The sequence below is a fragment of the Pieris napi genome, chromosome 3, assembly GCF_905475465.1.
Source record: "Pieris napi chromosome 3, ilPieNapi1.2, whole genome shotgun sequence".
Taxonomy (NCBI): domain Eukaryota; kingdom Metazoa; phylum Arthropoda; class Insecta; order Lepidoptera; family Pieridae; genus Pieris; species Pieris napi.
The window spans coordinates 11,347,563-11,373,627 of record NC_062236.1 but is presented as its reverse complement, the minus strand read 5'-3'; the positions used below and the strand labels follow the sequence as shown (position 1 = coordinate 11,373,627).

At 31.5% G+C, this 26,065-nt stretch overlaps 1 protein-coding gene across 4 annotated transcripts in view; it reads right to left on the bottom strand.

Annotated features, from left to right (window-relative positions):
• LOC125063573 (innexin shaking-B) overlaps positions 1 to 26,065 on the bottom strand; it is a 75,305-nt gene that overhangs the window by 6,123 nt on the left and 43,117 nt on the right. For 2 of the 4 annotated variants that reach the window (XM_047670081.1, XM_047670079.1), the window contains exons 2-3: positions 19,766 to 20,419; positions 924 to 1,143 (exon numbers count right to left, since the gene is read on the bottom strand). In XM_047670081.1, coding sequence (XP_047526037.1) covers positions 924 to 1,143; positions 19,766 to 20,137 — 592 coding nt within the window. In that variant the 5' untranslated portion in view covers positions 20,138 to 20,419. Of the gene's footprint in view, positions 1 to 923; positions 1,144 to 19,765; positions 20,440 to 26,065 lie in introns of all 4 variants that reach the window. The other 2 variants (XM_047670082.1, XM_047670083.1) reach the window with 2 other exon arrangements.

Below are 26,065 nucleotides of genomic sequence, written 5' to 3'. Positions count from 1 at the left end.
TGTTTGATCCCATAGATTCATCAACACAGCCTCAACTTAAAAAGATATTCAAAGTGTAATTATTAAATTGAATTAATTTTTTTACATCTTTATATACAAGTAGCGGAATCGACAGACATATTATGCACGTTTTAAATACAAAAAATTGTATTACAAATCTATTCCATTCTCGAATCCAACTGCATACACACAAAAACTTCGTCAAAATCGTTTAGGAGTTTATTTACAACATTATTCTTTAGTTATTTTTACCTCAATGTAAAAACAATTAGTTAAAGTGATGCAAATATAGATTTGTTAATAAAGACAATCAATAATTCTATATAAAACTGCAAACGATTTAATGTTACATAAAAATAGTTCGAAATTAAATTTCTCTCCACAAAATGGCTGATATTTACTCATTAAGTAGCGTGCATCAAACTGTCAACACATTTCACAGATTTTAGATTTGTATAAAAGTTGAATTTCATTTTGCAACGAAGTGTTGGCATCGTTGCGCATTGCACATTTTAATTCCTTTTTTGTGCAGATACACGCTCGCTTAAGTGGATCCTATAAAATTTATTTTTATTCAAATAAGTACATTTTAGCAAATATTGTAGCTTTATTTATAATTTACAGTTTTATTTATACTTGAAAATGCTTAGTTTATGAATGTGCCGTATTAGAAGACACTAATTTATTGAAATAAAAGAGCATATTTCTTTCACATTTAACATTGAACATATTGTATTAAGTTTGAGTGATAGAACCATTGGAAATACTGTATTATTTATTAAAAACTACAAAATAAGTTAAATTATTCGGTGATTTGATCTCACAATGATACAGGTTAATATCTATATTAAACTAAGCTTCCCTCTACCAACACAGAGCTCTACCAGAAATTCTAAATTGTCATAAGTAAACGGTCAACTTACCAATAACATTGACAAGAGCGAGCCCCTCGCACAGATAATAACGGTAGGCCCACCAATTGTGGTAGCGCAGGTTCTCCCACAGATAATCCAGTATCAATTTCTTCTTCGTCTTCTTCTCTATCTCGGTGCACACACCTACGTCCAGGTCCATCATAAGGGCCCGGATTTTTCCTCCTTCCCATGACTTCCATAACCACCGTGGAGCGTAGAATAACATGGCCTGAAACAATGGGATTATTTTAATTATTCAAACAACTTCGAGTTATATAAAATAGGTTATTGGTTCCTGGCGGTTATAAAATTGGTTGTCACGGATCTGTTGGTTAATACATAAATAATTTTGTTACCTAAATTATAAAAATAAACAGAAAAATGTTGTTTTCTGGCGTATGTAATGAAAAAAATAGGGTTACCAAACTTGAGTACGTAACAATATCCTTGACAATTAACTTAATTGACAACATTCTTTGAATGAACACCAACTATAGCTACACAATTTATTTAAAAAATATATAAGTTTAGGAGTACTCTTTGACGTACCCATCTCTTTGTCAAATGTCTCTTTCTATATGGCCTAGATTGGCCAACTGTATATTATATAATCAGAAAACTTAACAACGTAAGCAAACAAACATTAAACCTCCATTCATTAGTACTAACAAAGAAACTTTAGCGTTGCAATTTCCCGGCGACAGCAAGGGTTTTCATGGTTTTCCGAGCTTTGTAGAGCATCTTATGTGAAGCGTAGTCTCCGATACCTGTGTAAGGGTCCTTGGTCACGTAGGCATCAGGAGGAAAAAGTAGGGAATGTAGGGAAAATGTGCTAGCTCGGACGGCTGAGACTGAGCAAGTCGAGGGCTGTTGAGTGTTTGCACGATTTGCAATTATGGCGCTAAATAAATTCTAAGACACAGTTAAATTTTTTATATCAGTATTACTGAATAAATTCAGTGTTCTTAAACAGTTTTTCAAAGCGAGATGCCAAGCGTATTCCAAACAGAAAAATATATAAAACAATGCCGGTATCAGTTTCGGTCAAAGAATCGTTAAGGGTTTAAAATTTAAAAATAAATAAATAATAGGATGTATTCGAGTACCATTAATAGGAATTACATAACGTTTATGTTATTATTATATGTATTTAATATTAGTAGAAGACCACCGACGGAGTGAATGCCTCATCCAAATTCTTCCAAGTGTCTCTCATATTCGCTTTTATTTTCCAATCTACCGCTATCTCTTTTATTTCATCTTCCCAAGTTTCTGGTGGGCGTCCTTTTTAAAATTTAAATATACAATAGTGTAAGTTTTAATAGTAAAACTTTGAAAAACATAAAATGTAATAAATCAGAAGGTGAGTCAGTTTTTTGGATTAAGATTTATTTTTGCTACAAAAACAAAGTCACGCGCATTAACTCGTAGTACATATTTGCTGACTTCAAATAGGGAAACTCGAACAATAACGCAACAAGTGATGGATTCACGCTCAAATGGATTTGTTCATTCGCTCGAAAAGATAAGAACAAATATGCTCTAGCACCTGCTCTGTGCTTACTTTATCTCTTAGACTATTTGTAGATATATTTTATGAGCTCAATTTATGATTTGCTGAAGGCCAAAACTATTAGACTTCTCGATAAGTCGGAGTAAGCTGTCTCTCATGCTACCGCAACCTTCGGTTTGCAAAAGCTGGCAGCTTTCAAATAAAAAAAAATTATTCTTTTAATTTCGATCTGATTGCCAGAACAAGCATTACACAACAATTTTGTTAAGTTTTAATAATAATTAGTTAGAGTAAAATTCACAGTTGAGATTTACAATAGTGTGAGAGCAGGTCTTAACATTTTGACGGATGTTTCTATATATGTGACACTTGCTATAACGAATTAAGAACGTGTCGGTTACTTAAGGAGAACAAAGAAGGACATACAAAATAAAATAAAATATACAGAGCATTTCTGTATGTTTTATTTTATAATTACGAAACACTTTAAATCTACACATAAAACCAAAATGAGTTTTTCTTGGGTTCGATTAATATTTAAATGCGAATGTATTGTTGCTATGCGTGCTATAAACAGAATATGCTCAAAAACAGTTTAAAATAGACACTCATTAGAATTAAAAAAACTCAAATGCAAAGGAAAATTTTCAACACGAATTTTCTATTTTCCGCTCTTAGGTTTCATTGTAAATGGAGGAATTGTATTTTCATTAATGCAATGTTTTAAACACCGGCTGAGAGTGGAATAACATTTAGAAAGTTGTTTGTGTCTTAAGTTTTTAAATAATTATGCGAGAAAATATTTTTATACTGTACTGTAGTGACTTTCCATTAGTTTTATAACAAGTTGGCCTACTGATGTCTACGTGCGACTTTCTTCCCTGAGGTCATAGGTTCGATCACCGGCTGTGCACCAATGAACTTTCTGTTGCATTTAACACTTGCTCGCACGATGTCAAGCACAGAATGCTGATCCTACTTGTCTATTAAGAAAAATATATTATCAGAAAACAGAGCATAAATCTTGTCAACATGTGGTGATTATGGAATGGTTGCAGCTCCTTACAAACGTTGTGTAAAAAAAAAAAACATGGCGATTAAAAAGAGTGGCGGAGAGTTTATTGCCAGTTCTTCTCTTCCGTTCTACGCCCTTGATTTGAGAACTGGCAGTAAATGTAAAATTAGAAGCATTAATATTTATTTCTTTAATGACGAATCACAAGTGTACATTGTGTTACCTACGTGAATAAATGATTTTTGAATTTTTGATACAGAAAATATTCTTATTTTGCAAAAATAGTTAAATTATAAATTATTATGTTAAGTTGAAATTATTGTCAAGTACAGTTAACATGTCAAAAGGAAGAGACTGGATACTACGAAAGGGATTCCTAGTGCACTTGATTTTACCTATATATACTTTTATAGCGTACTAGCTGACCCGGTAAACGTTTTGCCATGTATATATATTATTTGCCATGTATATTATTTTCTAGGAAACCTTTTTTTAGTACAATAAAAATAACTATCAATAATAAAAATTAAGGGTTGTATGTATTTTTGTATTCTGTATGATAAAAAAATAAAAAATTGGGGAAGACACCCTTATCAATCAGGAGTTTGAAAGAGAGATAGTAGATTCTCTGAATACTGTGACACGAGAATTTGATTTATAGTGTATATTAAAGATTTTTCTTTATTTCTTTCTTTCTAGATACTGAAATATGCTTTACATTTAAAGGAAGGGAAGGAAAGGAAGCTTATTAATATAGATTGTTTATACTATAATTGTCGCATTAATATAAATTGATTTTTTTTCCTGTAAAAAAGTACTGAAACATGGAAAATTTAAAAATCGCTCCCAGGAAACGGAAACCATGGGGCATTTATTCTTAAAGCGAAACGATTCCTTAACTTGGCATACAGCTAACATATATCAATATAGAAGCACAAAAAATATTTAAAGTTTATTCATTGTCAAAGTAAACAGAGCACATATTGTATTTTATTTTATATTTGAGATTTATGTTTTGTCTAAAAAAACTTGGTGAATAAAAAGAGTGGCGGAGAGTTTATTGCCAGATCTTCTCTTCCGTTTTATGCCCTTGATTTGGGAACTGACAAAGTACTGACAGTAAATGTAAAATTAGAAGCATTTCATATATATTAATTTCTTGACGTTCATAAGTGTACATTTTGTTAACTATATCAATAAATGATTTTTGAATTTGAATTTAAATTTATTTATTTTACAGATAATGTGGATTAAAGATAGTACTATACTGAGTTTATATAAGGGGCAGGACCAGCAAGCAGTTCACTTAAAGCTATACCGCCGCCCATGTTTCCCTGCAACACCAGAAGATTTACAAGTGCGTTGCCGGCCTTTAAGTGCAGTTTCACAAATCGAACTCACAGTGTAGACATTGTTTCTAGCATAACAATAGTGTGCAATTTGATTTTAGGCTTTCCTACTATGCACGAGAAGTTCGTTCCAAAAGTGAAAAGTTCCTATAACCAACTTTGTCAAAAGGTGTTAAGGTACGTTTGAGATAGGAAACAATAACAATTCATCATAAGTGTTTCTTCGTATTGAACAGTCCATAAAAGCTATGTTTTTGCTCGAGGCGTGCTGAATTCAGGGTTACCAGCTAATTGGCAGCACATTGGCACTGCGCGGCAATTGCATGGAAATTCACAAGAGTTATTGGCCAGTTTATTAGTTATCGGGAGATTTATTTTGACTGGTAACATTGACGCGAACTAATAATGTTGCCAGTGTTTCAGAATTTTTAGTAGACCGCTGTATGCTGGGAAATGTAAGCCTGTCGTACCAATAAACTTAACCAAATAATAAAACTTTAAAATTATGTTTTTTATTCAATTGGATTTAAGTTTTTGTTCAATTTCATATGAAATTGTTTGCTCGCTTGATGGCGAGATATTGTTGCATCCCTCTGTGGTAGGAACAGATATAAATCGATAAATATTTGATATCAAACTTTTATATGCTTGTATTTTTATACATCAAAACACATTGGAATGTTTCTTTTCTTCTCCGCCTAAAGCAAATATGCGAGAAAGACGAATAACTGCTCAATGAAAAAAAAAAAAACGTGTGTGTACTTATTTAACAATAGAAAAAAAAACTAAAATGTTGACTATAGCTAACTTCAGGGTGTCGGTTTTTTGTGACAGTGTGGGCGCGCATCGTAAAAATTTACTCTCATCATTTTCCCCTAATGCGCCAAAAGAAGTATAACTTCAATAACATAGGCCCACGTTGCGCCAGCTCAGATTCCTGTTTATTTATTTATTAACACTTTATCGCAGCACGCATCGCAAAACATAATACTATAACTGGCGGCCTTATCGCTTTCGAGCGATTTCTTCCAAGCAACGACTATAGGCTGTTTATGTGGTTCAGACGTGAGCTTCTTCAATTAATGACAGGCAATTTCGAGGAATTCAAGGGAAAATCCACTGATTTAGCTTAAAAACCAACAAGGGAAAAGATTTTAAGTTTTTTTCAATTAGTAATCGTACGTAATTGTAATGTTTAGTCGGTCAGTATGAATCTTTCTCCTCTTAAATACGTATCATGTAATTCTCTCTCTTCTATAACTCTTCTTCATTGAAAATATTCCGAATTTCGCCCTGTTCTATAGAGCATTAATGGGATGGTAACATTGGCCAATTAATGAAAGGTGTTCGGCCCATTAATTATAAAAGTTGCATGTGTGGGAATTTGAAGTGGTCTCGAGGGCTGACAGCGATGAAGAGGAATCTTATACAACACACAAATTACACAGATACCTAATCAATTATTTTATACAATGATATCAAAATGGTTCGACCTACTTGTTCTAAAAAACTTTCACGTGCGTAGTAAGTTAATTGTTTGTATTTTTTGTATTATGTAATTTTGTTATTCTGAATGAATTTCTAATGTTTGTTTTTGGTTTCTTGTGTAAATTTTATTCATTTGTTGTTAGGGTCACATGCTAGGACATAATTGTTTTTTTTCAAATAAATGTTATTTATATTATATACTTTAACTAAAAACGAATAAAACTTATATATAACAAATACTTAGCAAAGTTAGACAGAAAAAATTAAATTAAAATTTATTAATTTACTTTAATTAATTATAAAATTACTTGTTAAGTTGAAATGAAAATTAAACGTTTTTGACTACTTTTGTTTTGCCCATACGTTTTATTGGAAAAATATTTTATTTAGCAGCTAAAGAGAATGCCGATTAATTCTAATCAGCATTTCCCGATAAATTTTCACCCAATTTCATATAAAACTGTACTTGATTAAGCACCATTCCTTGTCAGCATTTCTGCCTCTTCAGAGCGACCTATCTCTGCCAGACCAGTAGGTCAAGATATTTATAGGTGTAAAAGTGAGCAGCTTTATATAATTTATATTATTAACTAGAGACCAGATCCGAGTTCCACTGGTTCTCTGGAGATGAAGATAACTCTGCTGAGTGTGGCTTTTGGTATTCCATTACTCCAAGGAAGAAAAACTGCATATTTTTGTTTTATTAAAAACAAATATGACATAATTGAAAATTAATAAAAAGACAATTGAAAGAAATTTATAAAGTTGGGCCCTGTGGCAATTCATTGTTACTAATAAACTGTATTAGATTTAATACAATATTAAGACATTAGATTCTTGTATCAATTTGTTGAATGATTCTGAACGCATGTACTGTATATACTCGTATAATTATTTTGACATACAAATATACAGTATGTACAATATTCTTAACCTACATAGTAATAATAACAATAATTAAAAAATAAATAGAAAATTTACAACAATTTTAAAGTTTTTCCCTGTGGCAGTATACGTTTAGTGCAGCATTTCTTTGCTGTAGCATAATTATTATACTATTATATTATTATACTGGTGCCGCGACTTCGTCTGCGCAGTATTAAAAGTAATATTTGTCCAAATGATGTAGCATGAAAGACATACTCTATCCACTTTAAAGACCAGAAGCGATAAAAGTATCTATTTTCATATAGGAATTAATTGATTACTACCAAATGTGCATTTGAAATAAATTATTAATTTTTATTGTAGTTATGTTTCACTATTTTGGCTATAATGGCTTACACATAAGATATCGATATATTCTGTGGCGGGCTTTATTGTAGGACTATTTAAGGTAAACATTTCCATCATACATTACATATGTGTAACTCTAGCGGTTTTGGCAGCGCATGCCAGAATAGCTTACAGATGGTAGGTTGATTCCTACTTACTTGATATTTTGGAGAATTCACACAATATCTTTATAAGCCTATATGTTATTCTGATGTATAAGCTATATAATTGTAAAGTTTAATTAAAATCCATTCAGTAGTTTTCACGTGAAAGAGTAACAAACATCCATTCATACTTGCAAACTTTCGCGTTTATAATATTAGTAGGAATAACTTTTTTAGTTTCTCGTTTCGGAGGCCCCGATACATTTTGAGTCGTAGAGCATATCCGTGATTGAGTATTAACACGACTCTAATTAGTTTATTGAGTTTATTATAAATTTAATTTGGACCCATTTTAGCAAAAAATTCGTATGTACAACCCCGTCTTGTGTTAACAACTTAATTATAACTATTATATATTTAAATTGCAAACTTCTAGAAATAGCTAGGTTAAATCTTCAAAAGTATGTATCGCAGAATGTGTGTCGTTAATTTTAAATTTGTTAGTGAGGCCTAACCAGACAGGTGCTAATTATTCCCACTAACGTACATGTTACTCGCTCATTAAAATAATCTTAACTAATAACGCTAATTTTTGTATTTTAACAATCAAGGCGTGAGAATGTTTGATGACCATTCTACAAGATGAGTTTTTTAATTGATATTTCATAATTCACTTTATATATGGGTTAAAACATTAAAGAGTATAATCGACAGAATAAAAAAGCAGCACAAAAAAGGTTGCTGAACTATTGTTTAATATTGTCTTTGGTTTACACGAGTACACATTAGAGAAACAATAAAAATAATTCCAAATGTCGAGTTACGTAAATAATGTCATAAAGTAATTGTTATACAATACAAAGTTTTCTGCTAATGGAATACTTTATTGTACTCTATATAAATAAAAATTTATCGCAAAATATGTTGCTTAGTGTAAAAATGGAAGACTGCTGGACCAATTCGAGTATGTTTTTTATTTATTCCTCGTACTTTGAGTTTTATGACTTGGGTTTTTATTCTGGAAAAGCAAATAGTCTCTATAGATTAATATAGAAAAATGTTCCCTATGTTTAGGTAGCTACTACAAAACTAGGTTTAGTAAAAAATCAGAACAGTACAAATAAAAATTCTTCATGCCGTTAATTAATAGCGTCAATTCAGGAATTTTAAACTAAATTCTAAATGCCATAATTTCATACAACACAGTTTAAAATTGCAGTCTCCACTTGACCGGAGATTTTAAAATTTCCTGGCTCCTGATTTCAGAAGCAGCCGAACGTGTCGACACACTAATCGTCTCCCTCACACTTTTTCCTCTTAATTAGTTCATCAGGGATACTATTCTTCTAATTATTATACTGTTCTTAAGAACTAAACGCTAATGAGCAAACGTGGTTGGAAAGTACAATTTTGATTTAACATGACCGCGATTTGCTACCACAAAAATGAAATAAGAAAAAAGTAAGGTATCTAAAGTAATATCTATCTTATTCAGAAACGAGGCGCGAACTAGGGCTTCCATGTATGTATGTCTCGTTTCTTCCTTCTTTTCTTCGTTCCTTGATACCTTGATGCAAAGTAAAATAATTATACCGGAATATTACTATTTTATTACGCTAATAAAATATGCGATGTGATTCCTTTGATAAGGCTTATCATAACAAACTCTTCTAGTCATATTATATAATATATTAACGTACGATTATAGTTGTGTACAAACATCATGCACGCACTTACTCCTGAATACTTTCGGTTGTTTTGTCAATAAATAAGTGATATTTTTTGTCGCTTATAATATAGTATATAGAAACACCTTATAGATATACATATAAAATATCTGTCCGCAGCAGTATTATCTATAAGGATATGATAATTTGGCATAATTGAGCACTTTCCCACGCTCAAGTAGGCATATTATTTATGCCTTCATTAGCATTTCCAAGTGTAGGCCAGGCCATAATTCAGACTAACTGCGTTTTGGTAAAACGAGCGGTTAACGTAACACGTTTAGTGCGACTCATTGCGTTTCTCTATTTTTAATACTACAACACAGGAGTAATTAAAAATAATAGTTAAGGGATACATATCTTTGAAAACAATTTTGTGTATTTTGAATATTCTATCCAATTGTCATTACGAATAACTTATATTCTATTTAGTAAAGGACTATTAGTCTAATGGGTAAGGATGCAACTTCTGAGGTCGATAGCTGTGCTCCATAAAAGGTAAAACCATTTGGGGATGTCTATAAAAAATTACGAATTATCATCCGCCGTATTAGATTTCGACTAACTATAAAGAAAAATGTCCAACTTCCGGTTCCCTTGCTTTGCGTTCCCTGAAGTAAAACGGTACGGTAAACAAGACGAGCAAATACGGGTTGGAACGCACAACCAAGTCGTGTTATATGTGATTTTACACTATTTACGCTACGATTATTGTAGATATTTTATGAAATAAATCACTTATTAACTGTTATAAAATCAAAAACAAAATAAAATGAATGCGTGGCTTCTGAAAGGTCAGACACGAGAGCTCTTCAACAAACGTCTGTTTGTTGCAAGGTCGGCCGATCGAACCTCTTCATCAGGCAAATCGTTTCTTTTAATGTAACCGAATGAAATACAAGGCCGTGTGGTAATAGACAGGGTGGAAATAGACCTGTCTTGATAACGAAAACTGTTATTAATTATACTATATTAGTTTCAGGTTTAGTTTGACAAAATTTATTTTGAAAAAAAAAAATATCTTTATCTACAATTATTTTAAATAATAGATTGATTGATATAATTGTTGTTCTCAGATCTGTAGTCACTTCTTGTATGTACATGTATTTTTTTTTAAGTTAAGCGTACAGTTTTCGTTGGTTGGTGGTAGGCACTTATGGATGTTTCATTCTATTCTATGTACCTTTTGTAAGAGCAGTGTTGGCCTAGTGGCTTCAGCGTGCGACTCTCATACCTGAGGTCGTAGGTTCGATCCCCGGCTGTGCACCAATGGAATTTCTTTCTATGTGCGCATTAACATTTGCTCGAACGGTGAAGGAAAACATCGTGAGGAAACCGACATGACTTAGACCCAAAAAGTCGAAGGCGTGTGTCAGGCACTGGAGGCTGATCACCTACTTGCCTATTAGATTTAAAAATGATCATGAAACAGATTCAGAAATCTGAGGCCTAAGAGGTTGTAGCGCCACTGATTTTTTATTCTATGTACCTTATCTTGTATCAGGAAAACATGGTAAGAAAAGTGGCATTAGAGCTAAAAATCGACGGCGTCTGTCAAGCAAAGAAGGCTGCCTACAAAAATGAACAGGTACAGAAGTCTGAGACTTACTCATATTTGGTGATGGAGAAAACTGCATAGAAATTCGTGAGTAAAACATATAGGAACATACGAACCAAGACACGAAGAATATTATTTTTATGTACTTTCAATAATAGGGTACATAAGGGTGGTGTATAGATTGTAGTCCTTAGTTAGAACTAGTGTCAGTTGGTCTAGTTTAGTCTAGTAGGTAGAAAATAGTCTTAATAATAATACATTTCTACCTACTTAATTAAACATGAAATGTAATACTTATATTTCAAAATAAACTGGATAAAAACACTAAGGATACAGAAAGTACAGCCGATAAAGGCGATCATCGTGAGTTCAAAAAAATACATTTGGAGCTACGCCGTAGGTATATTGTAGCATGTTTGAACTATATTTTTAGTATTTAATGTATCACAGCCTCGAAACGTTATCCAATATGGTAAAGAACTAAATTCATACATGTTTTAATAATTATAAATAATGTGATAAATCATTGTTACACTACGATATGATATTATTGATAGTTTAGTTATCATTATAGCAGACATAAAATCCAATCATTGGAACATTACATTATAGATTGGCAGGAGAGATTTCGGTGCCTTCAGGAATTGGCACCTCAAGAGAGAAAAGGAATCATAATTATTAAAAACACTTTAGGATTTAAGGCAAGCTAGTTTTCTTACAATTTTTTATAGGTTTGTGCACAGTAAGGATTCGATCACACGACCTAACAATAAAGAACTTGATTGCGCTTAAGAAACACTTGAATGGTACTAAATATAGTACCGTAATTCTTCAGTAATCATTAATGTACTAGATATTGAATTAATCCATAATACTCCGCAGTGATCGAAATTTGATAAAATCCTACTTCCATTAAAAATTGTCTATGGCAGATCGTAATTAGAGCGGCGGCCTCCAATTTAATGAATTGAGTTAAATATAAATTTATTCTTTATTGAATTATATTTATTTAAATTGCTGAGGTGACGTTCTCGCATCGAAGCGTTTTTGTTGATCTGCGATGTACTTAATAGCGAAACCAGTAGAATAATATTTAACTAATAATAATTTTAACCCAAGTTGATGTTTTGGAATTATCTTTGCAAAAAATCGAATTGTTTTAAAAATTTAAACGTAGCTAATTAGAGGCCTATTAGAAATTGCTTATTTTAAAGGTTTTCGATAATAATGTGGTCGCGGAATCTTGAAATATTAGAAGTAAAATAGGTATTATTTAATAGTAACTAAGTGTTTAAATTTAGCATAGAATTTTTTGGATAACGTTACATGTTCTAAGACGAACAAAACTAGATTCGATTTTACAACATCGAATTACAATGAAATTTTAATGGTTGTTTGCTGGGTCGAAAGCGCTTAGAAAATACTGCCTAAAGAATTTCCTTTTGTTGGATAGTGAATTTATCCAACAAAAGTTGTAGGGTATATAACATCATCCTTCGGTGAAATTAACACGAGTGAAACCCTGTAAAACAGTGTTTTCTAACATTTGTCGTGCCATGCCCCTTTGCCTTTTTAAAATTCTTATGCACCCTATATAACAAAAATAATTTTTAATATTAAAAGATTTAATTGTTCACTTAAGAAATGTAGAATTTACAAGGACTAATGAAGATAAATTTTCAAATACACCACACATCAACTCGCCCCCTGTAGGGCGTAGACCCCACATTGGGAATCACTACTGTAAATATAACCCTTATTAATAAGAATAATAATCAGTGTAATTGTATTCTTTTAACTTTAGTAGTTTTTAGTCTGAGTCAAATTGTGTTATCAGATGTATTTCAAACGGTGCAATGTGATATTAAATTTCATGAGTTATTTATTTTTTTCTAAATTTTCCCTGAAAAGCAATACTGCTTTAAGATATTTTGGGACATGATTTAAACAACAACAAACATGAGTTTAATTGACGGTCTGTTTATAATAAAGAGAAAACAGTATTATTGTTTCCGAGACTTGATGTTTTTTTAAAGTTTACTGCGTCCCAGATAATCAAGGTCATGTACTTATGTTTATAGAATTAAAAAAATGAGTTATATCAAAAATGTAAATAAACCAGTGGCGACCCTTTAAGTCTGGGCCTCGAATTTCTGTGAAAAATATCTTTTTCTATAAGGCAAGTAGGTGATCAGCCCTTTGTGCCTGACACACGCCGTAACCGTTTACCGTTCTTATTGTCAGAGAAATTCTAATTATTTTAACTACAGAATTAGTAATTGTAACGGTTAAGTTAATTATTTTTAGTATAATTAATTTCCCCCGCCTATGGCAATTGGGGGCCACGCATTTATGTTTAATTTATACCTGACTTCAAAAACAAATTATTGAGTTCAGTATATATGTAATATGGTCAGTCATACCTTTATGTTAGATGAACCGAAAGTCCATATATGAATTGAATTGCTTGACCATGATTACACATATATATCAGAGGCACTACAATCTCTTTAGGTCTTGGCCTCAGATTTCTGAATTTGTTTCATGATCATTTTTAAAACTAATAGGCAAGTAGATGATCAGCCTCCAGTGCCTGACACACGCCGTCGACTTTTTGGGTCTAAGACATGTCGGTTTCCTCATGATATTTTCCTACACCGTTCGTGCAAATGTTAAATGCGCACATAGAAAGAAAGTCCTAAACCCGAACCTACTACCTCAGGTATGATAGTCGCACGCGTAATCCACTAGGCCCACACTGCCTTGATTGACTGATTACACTTAACGTGGTTAAATCACTTCTGAAATACTCGGAATTCAAATCGACTGTCCGTTAACTAACCGTTAATTACAGGAACCAGTAACGATACCCTTATTCCAGTATAAAAATAGTATCGTTTCCCGTTATGGGTGTAAATAATGTTTAAATTAGGTCGCGGTGTAATGGTGTCTGGCGTCCGCGCGCCGCACAGGATCATTTGTACTTTGCGCTGATTATCTTTAAGGCTTTGTGAGCTTAGGACGAGTTCACATTACTGTTTAAGGGAATCTAGAGTTTATTTAATGTGTCAGAGAGCTCGCGTGATTTCAGGTGACCTATGGATTCTTTCTTAACGCATATATCTCTGTCAATATGAATAATTTCTGTGAATAAAGAAAATACTAAACTGTCAAAGTTTCATGTTTACATGTAGTAAACAACTAGTACAAATTCATAAACATTTTATTTTATTATACAAGCATTTTTAGCGTAGCTTTTCTGACGTTAAAATTTTACAATTATAATTAAATTATTCTCAACTTGCAATTTATTTTTATATTATTAATAGGTATTCTTCTAATATATTAGAATTACAACACTTATTTATTTATAAAATACAATTTTTAAAGTAACAAGCAAATAGATAGATAATAAAGAAGTTCAACAAAACAATTGAATTATAAAAAAAATTAACGCACATCGATTTTAATGTATGAGGATATCTATGGATATCCTCGACCTAGACCGCTCGTTTATCAGAATGCTCAATTTGGATATGTGTGAGTTTTGGCGAAAACGCGTTCTTCTGAAAGGAGGGACAACTATAATGATGGGAAGCTTGGGGTACCTAAAGGGTACCTAGATGAACTTGCTTTAATGTGGTTAACAAATTATAAAACAACGCAATAATTAATTTCAACTCAATCATTTACACATCCACAATAGAAACTCTAAGTTTTACGCCAAACATTAACATCCTTAAAGGAGACAATTTTTTAACGGATTAAAGTTATGTATTTTTGTATGTAATTTGAACACCTTTTGTCTTCAGTCACCGTGACCACGCACGCTGTAAAGCACGCGAAACGTCGGTTAAATTTAAAATTATGTAAAAAAATTGTAAATTTATAATACATAAAGAAATAACTTTAATCCGTTAAAAAATTGATTCCTTTAAATGTGTAAAAGTTATGTCAATAAAAGACAATACTATTAACAACCTTACTAAGTCGTTTTGTACTTGTGTACCGAAAAGCCGAATTCGCTGCCACAAAACATGCTTAATCAGATTTTGTGTGAAATGTGTTCTGCCCTATAAAGTCAGAAGAAAAATTAGCATGTTGTTGGATTTACGGAGCCACATTTCGCGATCTCGACTGCAGCTTAGCCTGATGTTATTATCACCGCTTTTGGAATTGCTAATGAGCCGTACTTTATGTCCTTGCGACTTTCTAGGTCTTACTTATCAGATTATCTGTTTATTGTCCGTTCCAACTTGATACAAGGAACAAGAATTGCAAATTCGGTATCTCGGACACACGTATATACATAGTGTCGGAACATTATAGAACATTAAGATTGTTAATAAACATTACCTTAGCTTAAACTATATTCACTAGTATTTTATAAAATTTATCAATGTAATATTACTTATTAGCTATCATTATTGTTTAGCCTAGACTGTAATCCATGTAAAGTCACACTCTCTTCGTGAAGTTTATTGTAAGAAAAAAATGTGTGGATTTTTATTACTACTTTTGTTACTAGAACTAGTGTAGTGAACATAAGTTCAAATGCAGTATCTCGGACACACGTACATAGTGTCTAACCATTATACAATACTAATACAAATTAACATTAAATTAGTATTGTAGAAAATTAAGTCAAGTCAAGATTGTAATTCATGTAAAGTCACACTCTCTTTGTAAACTTTATTGGTAGAAAAAAATATTGTCCGTGGTTTTATTACTTAGAGGTTTTTGTTGCGTTTACCCTATACGATTGTTAATAACATTTGTTATGACTTTTTTTTAACACATCGTGAAACCATAACAAAATAGTATTGCTGATGTGTGCTAGGTGCAGAATCTACTTGTTTATGAATAATAATTGTCATTGCAGTAATATAAACCATACAATTTAAACACAACTATCTGCCCAATTTTCTTAAAAACACATACATATTTAAGTGATGGCCGGAAAATCAGATTATCGTTCGTGATAGCTTAGATAAGGTACAGAAACGAGGCCGAAGTAACAAAGGTGTTAATCGCGAGCTTATTTCGGTGATTAGCACTATCGAAAAACTACCGTACCAATTTTGTTCACATTCTATAACTATTATGGCAATTCATCAAATCGATTCGATTACCATAAGAAAAATTACATATAAAAATGTCGCAAAATATGTTGTTAAGCGCAAAAATCGAAGACGGCTGAACCTATCCATAATATTATTTTTTTTCAATTCTTTGATCTCTGAGCAATGTTTTTGTGGAGAGAAAACTTGGAAAAATATAGTTTTATATTATACTTAGGTTTGTTTCCGGAAAAGCGAAGATTCTTTATGGGGTAGCATATCAAAATGTTTCATATGTTGGTAGGTAGCTACTAAAAAGATAGGCTAAAAATCATATTAAGGCAAAACGAAGTAGCTAGCTCTAATATAATATAGTGTAAAATATATTAGTATTAGAATCTTGCTGTCTGCGTCATTGGTCATTTTTAAAAAGATATTGTTTCACCGGATCAGACGTGTAAAATACGACATTTGAGTTGTTACACGCTAGGCATGGAGGTGACTCTTATTAAAGTTACCGAATATTTTATCGCCCAATGTTGTTCAACATGTTTCAAACTGTAGGCTAGTTAAAGACAAATTCGTTTAATCATTAAGAATTACACACATGAACGCTTATGAACGTCACTTAAGCCTGTTTACAGTCTGTTAAAAAAATCGCCTTGACAAGTACAGCTTAGGAGCTCTCTCGGGTTCTAATTTTCAAAATAATAAAGTTATTTAGTCAAAATACTCCAGATGTGGATAAAAATAATGATTAATTTATGTATAACTATTCTGGAAGGAGGAGAGCAGTGTTGGCCTAGCTTCGAGGTCGTAGGCTCGATCCCCGGCTGTACCAATGGACTTTCTTTCCATGTGCGCATTTAACATTCGCTCGAACGGTGAAGGAAAACCGGCTTGTCTTAGTTCAAAAAGTCAATGGCGTGTGTCAGCCATAGGAGGATCACCTACTTGCCTATTAGATTGACAAATTATCATGAAACAGATTCAAAATCTGAGACCCAGGCCTAATAAGGTTGTAGCGCCATTAGTTTTCTTTTTTTATTATGTAAGGAGGAGGACGAAGATAATTGAAATTTAATGTAAATTTAACACCCGTGATAATGGGTTAATTTAATAATAAAAAATTAATAAAATCCAACCATAAAATCGTGTATTTATATAAAAGCGATAAACAAATTTATTGATTTTTGTTACAACAGTGCCTCTAATAATAATTTGCGGTACTATATCCACATGTTACCGACGCTAATATTGAGTAATGCCTTTTGGCACCAATCATGATATTAAGCGGTAATAATACTCCAATGGCTCAGTGGTGTCTATGGAATACATAAACAAGAATCTAAGGGTTGACACCGCAAGTATAATATTAACGCTAACGAAATAAAATGGCTGGTATTACCGCCACAAAGAATGTCAATGCACAATCGACGTACATACAATGCGTCTCCAAAGAACTACGACTCGTAATAGTAACGGCTGGTGCTTGCCATATAAAAAAAGGTTTGGTCTAATACAAACTAATTACGTAACTCAGTCATGTATCGTATACTAATCTGAAAGATTATCACACAAACTACCAGCAAATAGATATATTTAATGTAACCAAAAAAATATTAGAAAATATTAAAAAAAAACTCTGGTATCTTTTATTAAAGGCTTTGTTATTCCTCTTTTATATTAAATATATTATAATGATAAATGCATCTTACAAATAATAATAATATACATTTCTTTGTATAAGTAGGTAATCATTGTTTTATTTATGTTTATGTTTGAATGTCTATTCCGTTTTTGGCTTTTGTGTATAATGTAATTGTTTAGATATTGTATAATAAGTAGCTGTAGGAATACTGATAAGCAAATAAATAAAATAAAAGGTAACGTTAAAAATAAAACAATAGATTTGTGCTATTCGTAAAAAACTTAGAAAATTAAAAAAAAATACCCACCTACTAAAATGTTATTTTCTAAGCTATCCATAGACACTTTTAGCCTTGGTAATAATATCAGAAATGTTCACGGCAAGAGCAGATTTACGCTGCTTTCAAATTTATGTTTATTCACTGATAAGAGATCTGGGTTATGGATTATTTTCACTATCTATAAAGTATTATGGGATACCGAAATAACTATGACCACGTTTATACTTCGCCTGGTCACTATAGTCTGTGGTTTAGTTATCTAATGCAACCTTATCATCGACAATTGTTTATCTAAACTATTTCTAAAGCAAAAACTATGATTTTTTTCGTTTTCTGCTATGTTTGGTTCTCTGGACATACGAGGTTATCATTCTACAGCGACGGAATATTATATAGAAATAATTAGATTCTTTAGATTATTATGAATTATATAATATGTGTTAACTGATGTTTCATTTAATTTATTTGTGTGTAGAAAATATGCTAAAATAATAATTTAGCTTGTCATTAAAATTTTAATTCGAAGATTTTTTGTAAGAACATTTTAGATCATAAAACAAATAGGATAAAAGTGATTGTTTTCTTAAATATTTCAGTATTCATCATATGTATTTAGGTGTTTCTATAAATTTTTAAAAATTAAATTTGTAAATTTAATAATTAAATGCGCTAACAATTAGAAATTATAAAGAATAGCTTGTCGCAATAGAGCAAGGCGTGCGAAACTATAACACCTATAAATAGATTGTTTATCAGGACCGTTTCACAATTTTTATTACTGCTCTTTAACGGGCCGTTAATCTCGCTAATCTCGCGATCATAAGGAATTTGTAATCAAAATATTGGCTGGCTTTGATCGTCATATTTTGTGCCTAGATTACAATCACTGTAATTCTTTAATGTCGAATTATTCCTGAGACTATTTGTCAATCAAAACCAAATCATTACAAACATTGTTATTAACTATTTCTTTATTGAAATTTATTTATGGTTAATTGGGGCTTACTGCAAAGTAAGGGATGTAATACAATTTAAAAACGCAATAAAATTATTGTCTCTGTAATGCCATAAGACGTAATAATAATAATAAAAGCCTATTATTTCAGATTTACATTTACATATTATTTCTATTAGCTCATTGTTTCTGGATATCTGTGTGTCCTTTTGGCATAGGCCTCTTCCTAACAGCCATACATTTTGACACACAAATATGTTTGAACATTTTTATTCAATTACTTTAAAATGCCCGATTCAATCGCTAATCTCAGTATTCAGTAATTTCAAGTAACTTTGTGAACGGTTTCTATTTGATTAATTAAAAAAATCGCATATAGAAATATTAGAGATGTACTCGTAGTTTATTTGAAACTGTTATTTTAGTCTTACCATTGAACCCAGACCCGTATTAGCCACATTAATTCAGTAATCAAAGTGATTTACGATATACATTACACATTTAATCTCACGGAAGAGATTGAGTTGTAACTCATTTCAATTTCCTCTAAAAATCTTTTGATGAATGACTGATATCTTGCATCCTCATAAGTTATAAACATACGATATCATTAGACATAGTATGGACAGGGCGGGCCTGATTAATTTTATATAAAACATATAAACCATACACAATATTTATTTTTTTAATTATGTTTGAGACTGTGCACTGTTTATTAGTAGGCTGTATTAATAAAAACTAGTTTTTAAAAATATAAGTTAAATTATTTGTATCGAAAAGACGGATATAATGCAATCACATACTATTATAAAGTGCGGTTTATCTAGTTAACCAATTCTTATAAGTTTATCAAATATAAATTAAACTAAAACTCACCTGAAAGAATAGGCAAAAACACACCCATTGGTAGTATTTATAAATCTTCCTATCACTCATATCTTCCTTCCCTTTCTCGCGGCTGTTCCCGATGCCCGGGTATGGCACCTCGACGCCGACCTTCTTGTTGAAGAAACTCTTAAGGGTGTACGTTGAATGTATCCAGCAGTATGTGTTCAACACGTCCTCTGGTATATCCTTGGTGTGGATGCAGTCTATTGGATTTCCGACGTACTGTCTGGTCGTGACGATAAGGCTGAACGAGATCAGTAGTATGACAGTTATAGAATAATGTAGCCTAAACACCGGTGAGTCGATGTGTACATAGTTCACCTTTATGAGATTTTTTAATCCGCGAAAAACGTCTAACATCTTAAATTCAGTCCACACCACACTTTGAATCCATTCACTAACATTATTTTACTCTATTTATTGTTGTAAGCACCAATTGAATCGATAGTTCGATGTTGTTAAGGCACTTTTTAATTTGGCAGTGTTGTCATTATCAAGCGCACCGTTCTTGTAATTTTTTTGGTATTTTTATGAACTTTATGAACGATACCATTGTGTCATATTTTCTACGTTTCATAATTGTTTTGTGTCATTTATCTGTCTTATCCATGATGCGATAACGTAGAGAGATGTGTCATCGAGCTGCGGGTGAATTATATATTCTTAATTAGGTGAAGAGTTTTCGTGAATAATTGGAATATTAATAGTAGTTTATATTCGTTCCAGCCGGCACTTATGCACCGAGCTAAAATTTACGCTGTCAGTTTAAACGGTCGTCAGCCAAAATCGTCCGATTCATACTAAAATAGTTTTTAATTACTTTATTTTGAATTATACCAATTCAAGGATTGGACAGTTAGCGGTATGTAATACTTTTTATTAATTAAAATTGTTTTGTTTAGACTAAATAAGCACGCGGAATTTGTTAATTTATTAAGCATAAAACACCGTCTTTAAAACTTAAACCGAAAAAGAGTTTTGTTTAATAAATATTATTATGAAGAGAAAATTATTTCAAGAGGTGGGTAGAAGATATAGAAGCGTTAGCATGAAGAGTATGGAGAAAGAAAGACCTGGATAGAGATGTTTAGAAATTTCGATCAATAGTACAGTAGGATAACCAATTTAAACTATATATTCATTTCTAAAGATTGGAAATAAACGGGCTCTATTATTATTTCAACGAAGACAATTTAAACTCATGCAAAAATTGATAAACATTTGCCCGTAATTTTAATAATATACGATGTATAGTATGTTTCATCATACCAACTAACAAAAATTATTTCATCTGAACGAACAGGTTATACAATTAACACAGAGGAAGTACGCGTTCTAATTATGTTATTTACTAAAAACGCTTCCACGTACCGTCTGTTGTCATGTAAACATAGCATAGACGTATTTCCTTAGAGACGGCATATAAATAGACAAGGAAGGATTATTGTATTTGTTACGACGTCCGGGCAGACCTTGTAATAGCTATCGACTGATTTGTGTCGATCATGTTCGACCGCATATTACCTTGGTACCATCGCAAGTGGGATTTTACAGGTATTTAATAAGAAACGTAAAACTAAACTGTCTCTTTCGTCTAGTTAGCATGATCGACTGCAGGGGTACTCTGTAACTTTCATAGCACGCTCTGCGTTTTTGTATAGTTTTGAAGTAGTTCCCACAGTATTTTTATCACTATATTGGGGTCATACAAAATTGTAATTAATGTTCTTATCTATTGGAATTTAGAGAGCTCTGGTGCCAATATTTTAAAGAAAGCATTATTGAGTACCTAAGCCACTTTTTTGGTATTTTTTTTGCTTTACAATATTTTTTAAGTCTATTTTATATATGTTATTATAGTATTTTAATTTTATATAAATTTTTGTAACATTTATGTTTTAATTAAATTATCATTTATTTTAGAAAACTTGCTTGTAACATATACCTACTGTAAATATTGTATTATGTATGATTTGGTAAACTTCAATATATAAATAAGAGAATTAAAAAAAAATTGGAACGATTTTTTACTAAATATTGATAGTACAAAAATATATAACCTTTTACGAGAACAAAAATATACAAATTTCTTGAGACCGTTAATTTCTGTGAGGTCAGAGAACAATAAAATACGAATGTAGGACTTCAAAGGAGTCGTAACCTGTCAAAACGTACACCAGGTGAATGTCATCATAACTGCTCATTGTAAATTATAACGTCTTATGACGAAATACATTCGGGATCGAAGATTTGTATATTTGGATGAGATTTTGACATAGTACGCGCTAAGTTCTGAATTGTACGATAGATATATTGTGAGATAAAACATATTAAGGAAACCAACACATTTAAGATGTAATAAATAGAAGTTTTTGTGAATGAGGTTCCCAATGCAAGGAATTTAATTTTTTGCATAAAAATAGCAGTATTTTTTCAGTCTATTAATGAAAGCAAAAAAGTAGCTCCATAGTACATGGTACGAAAGTGCAGATTCCGCTTTGTTTAGGTAGAATTATTTTTGGGAAAAATTCTATTCCAATAATGTGCGCTTTTAAACGACAGTTTTTAATTCTTAAGATATTAAACAGAATTACGCGTGAGTTATTATATTTCAGTTGACTATCTTGAAATATCAGTTTGACCGAGAACGTTGCATTTCTTACAAGCAAGCGGAAGCAGATTGAAAAGATTAAAGAAAATGTTAATTACAGTATTATTTATATTACATTACCTTGATAAACATGTGTATTATTCATAAACAAGGGATCAAAGAAAAACTTTATTCTTTGTCATAAACATTTTTACAACAATTTATGATTATTTAAATCGTCTTTTGAAATATGAATGATGTGTCACTTCTAACGATAGTAGGCGATTTAATAAATCGTAGTATTTAAAAAGAGATTTGTCATAATGAAAACTATATAATATGTCAGAGAATGTAATAATAGAACACGATGTCATTTGTTTTATTAGAATGGCAACACCACAGAATATCATACCCATCTTACAGGTTGTAAATTGTCAATGTCTCAAAGACAATTTGCCTGTCGTGATCGGCGCCTGCACGGGATGTGCGTACTGACTTATTTTAAATAAAATCCAATTGTCGGCACGTTTCTAAATCTGGCTAATATTAATCGTCTAATCTGCGACATATACACAGATTGCGAGTGATTCGCTTCATACTGTGGAATTTAATTTTAACTAAGCAATATTTCTTTAAATTTACTCCTATGTTTATGGTGAATGATAGGAAACTGTCACTCATGTCTTAAAAACAAAAGACGACGGCAGTCATCTCAGTTAAGACTTGGTTACATTCAGGTCTAAGAGGAATGTCGCAGGTTGTGTTCAAGGGGACAATCATAAGTCCAGATTATTAGTTACAATATAGTCCTAAATAAGTTAGCTTTAAATAGTATTTAATCATAAAAACTAATTATCACTGTTAGTTCAACAGTATTTTTTACCGTGTAGGCACATGCAGTCCATTACAATAACCCATGTAAGGGCAATCCAGCTTTTCCGCTATTACGGCCAGTATTTGAGTATTCAATCTGGGTTGCATAGGTTAAAAGACTATAGTTATTAAAGACTACTCTATCTCTAAATAAATATATAAAATATTATTATGTTAAGTTCATCAGAGATTTCCCGACTGATTTAGAGAAAACAAAACCAATTCCGTCAGGCTTCACGCCATGAAAATTCGTTTCACATTTAACCGATTTTCATTTTAGATTCGAGGATAAAAAAATTGAAATATTACTCCAATCTTGTTTATAAATGAAATCCGTGTACATCTATTTATAATGTTTAATTTTATATGGACTTCGTTGATTATAACAAAAAATGTAATTAAAATAATTTCCATATGTTTATCATATGCTCTTAATAATTCGAGTTTATTGTATACTGGATACTTTGTTATAATAACGAGATAATATTTAAACACACATATATAGAGTATTTACAATACTGTTACGCTACAAAGTAGTAATAATAAGAATTAAAAGTGATTAAATAAAAATCTAAAATAAATTTAAAAATGTTCGTCCCTGGCACCGCGTGTACCTTTAATGTTGGCAGCGTTTCCTCGCTGTATTGCGATACTTATTCCTTGAGCGAGGAAATAGAGGATAGAAACAGCTCTTAATTAATATCAACATTAAATACAAATTACATGCGATTAATCAAGACGACTGGAAGAATATAATATTTTAAAATCCAAGCCCTTATTCCAAAGATATATGAAACCTACTAAATTTTTGAATAAATACTATTTAATCTTGTAGTAGTTTAGTAAGTTAAATATTTTATTTCTCTTTCTTTAACTACCTCATAATAATAGTTACACTTCTTTGTTCTGGTTGCAAAATATACATTGTTATATTATTATTTTTTGAGTTTTGGATTATGTTATCTTAGTTTTGTGCGTAACTTTCATACTGTGAAGGGTGGATTTTATTAAATAGATAAGTAATAATAAAAACTTTATTTATGACAAAAGGGTTGTGACAGAATACATATATAGCTAGTCCCCACACTAGGGAGGCCCTGTGTTGTGGGTAACTAGAAAACAATTATTACGTGGTACATGTTTTAAAAAAAAAAAAAAAATGTGTTACAAATTAAGAATGAGTAAGTGTGTGAATGGGTGTGTATGCGCATGTATTTGAGAATGTATAGTCGTATTTAAATTAGACGAAGCCAACTGACAGTAGCTAATGTCACTTTGTAAAATAATGTTGCCATATTTAAAGTAATAGTGATGCGTTCAGTTCTAGTTCAATCAGATGAATGAACAATGAGTGTGAATAGTTAATCATTTCAAACAATAAAAGAATAATATTTCTATTTCGAAATTGTATAAAAGTGCTCTGATATAAGTTAGGTACTAGTACTATGTAACTACAATCAGTTTTTTGACGTCTTATTACAAAACGCGGCGCGGCGACTAGTGCCATCACCGATCATTAATACATTGGTTTTTACTTTGTCACAACACTATTTTTATTTCATTAAAAACTGACAACACCGTAAACGTCAGTTGACTTCGTCTAATTAAAAATACGACTATAGCTGAAAGTTGTTATGATCGTGCACTGTGTCTGTGTTAGTTTTTGAAACCTCAAAGTCATACCAAGATATGTAGTAATGCCTCTGTAGATTCGAAATCGAATTTGGCTAGTGTAATTTCTATGTGACTTGCGAGTTTATATCTGGATAGTTTATCAGACGACATGGACCAAAATTTTCTCAACATTGTTTTTTTTTTAATGTGTTTTTAACAAAACCAGAGGTAGCTGTTCCTCGTCTAGGCGACGGCTCAATTACTTCATTATACCAGACCGAGATTATCTCAATAATTGCAACTATTGGCAGGTTTCCATATCGCTCGCTCTGATAGCGAACACCCTTGTAAATCGAGTATTATGCCTCTAAATAAATGCTATTATTGGTTGAGTGGTTTAGGTATTTATGTACGGAAGTAATACAAATTTTAATGAAAATACCCCTATGAATCACAAATACAGGTTTTAGATTTTTTTTAAGAAGTTGTACTGAGTGTATTTGTTTAGTAAAGAATCAACTGAATTGTAATTTTACAGCATTAGTTTTTGTTTCCTTCAATATGTTATTGGAAAAAAAGTAATGTATGTTTTGTTTAATATTCAAAGATACAACATATTCTTAATTCATCCATAATATGGTTTATGCAAAGATTATTTTGAGAGAAGCGTTTTGAAGTACAAAATCCATACAGAAAATTTCGTAAATAATATGTAAATTACAATATATAGGAGCAGATAAATACATAGAATACATAATATTTATCACCTAATATAAGCAATGTCAAGTGTGTTGTTTACTTTTAATATATGTAAGTATTTACGTGAACACATAATTAAACTCAGTAAAATATAGGCCAAGGTTTAGGAGACAATACACTAAAACTAGTGTTATACGATTATAATAAATAGCTACCATTAGATAATCTATGGAAACCCAGGGTTGCCAAATTGTATTTTTAAGCTGTGAGAGCTTTTGATAAGGGTTACAACTCCGAACTCCGGTTGTCCGTTGTATGTTCCGTTTTCTAACGTATTTTTTAAAGAAATTCAGCCTAATCTTGCAACTTCACGGATATAGGTAGCAGCTTCGCCTTTGATTGCTGAAACGTACTCGAAAAGTCGACCTATGTAAATAAAAAATATTTAATAAATACCTACATTATTACTTAACTATATTAATATTATGAAGAGGTAAGATATGATTGTTTGT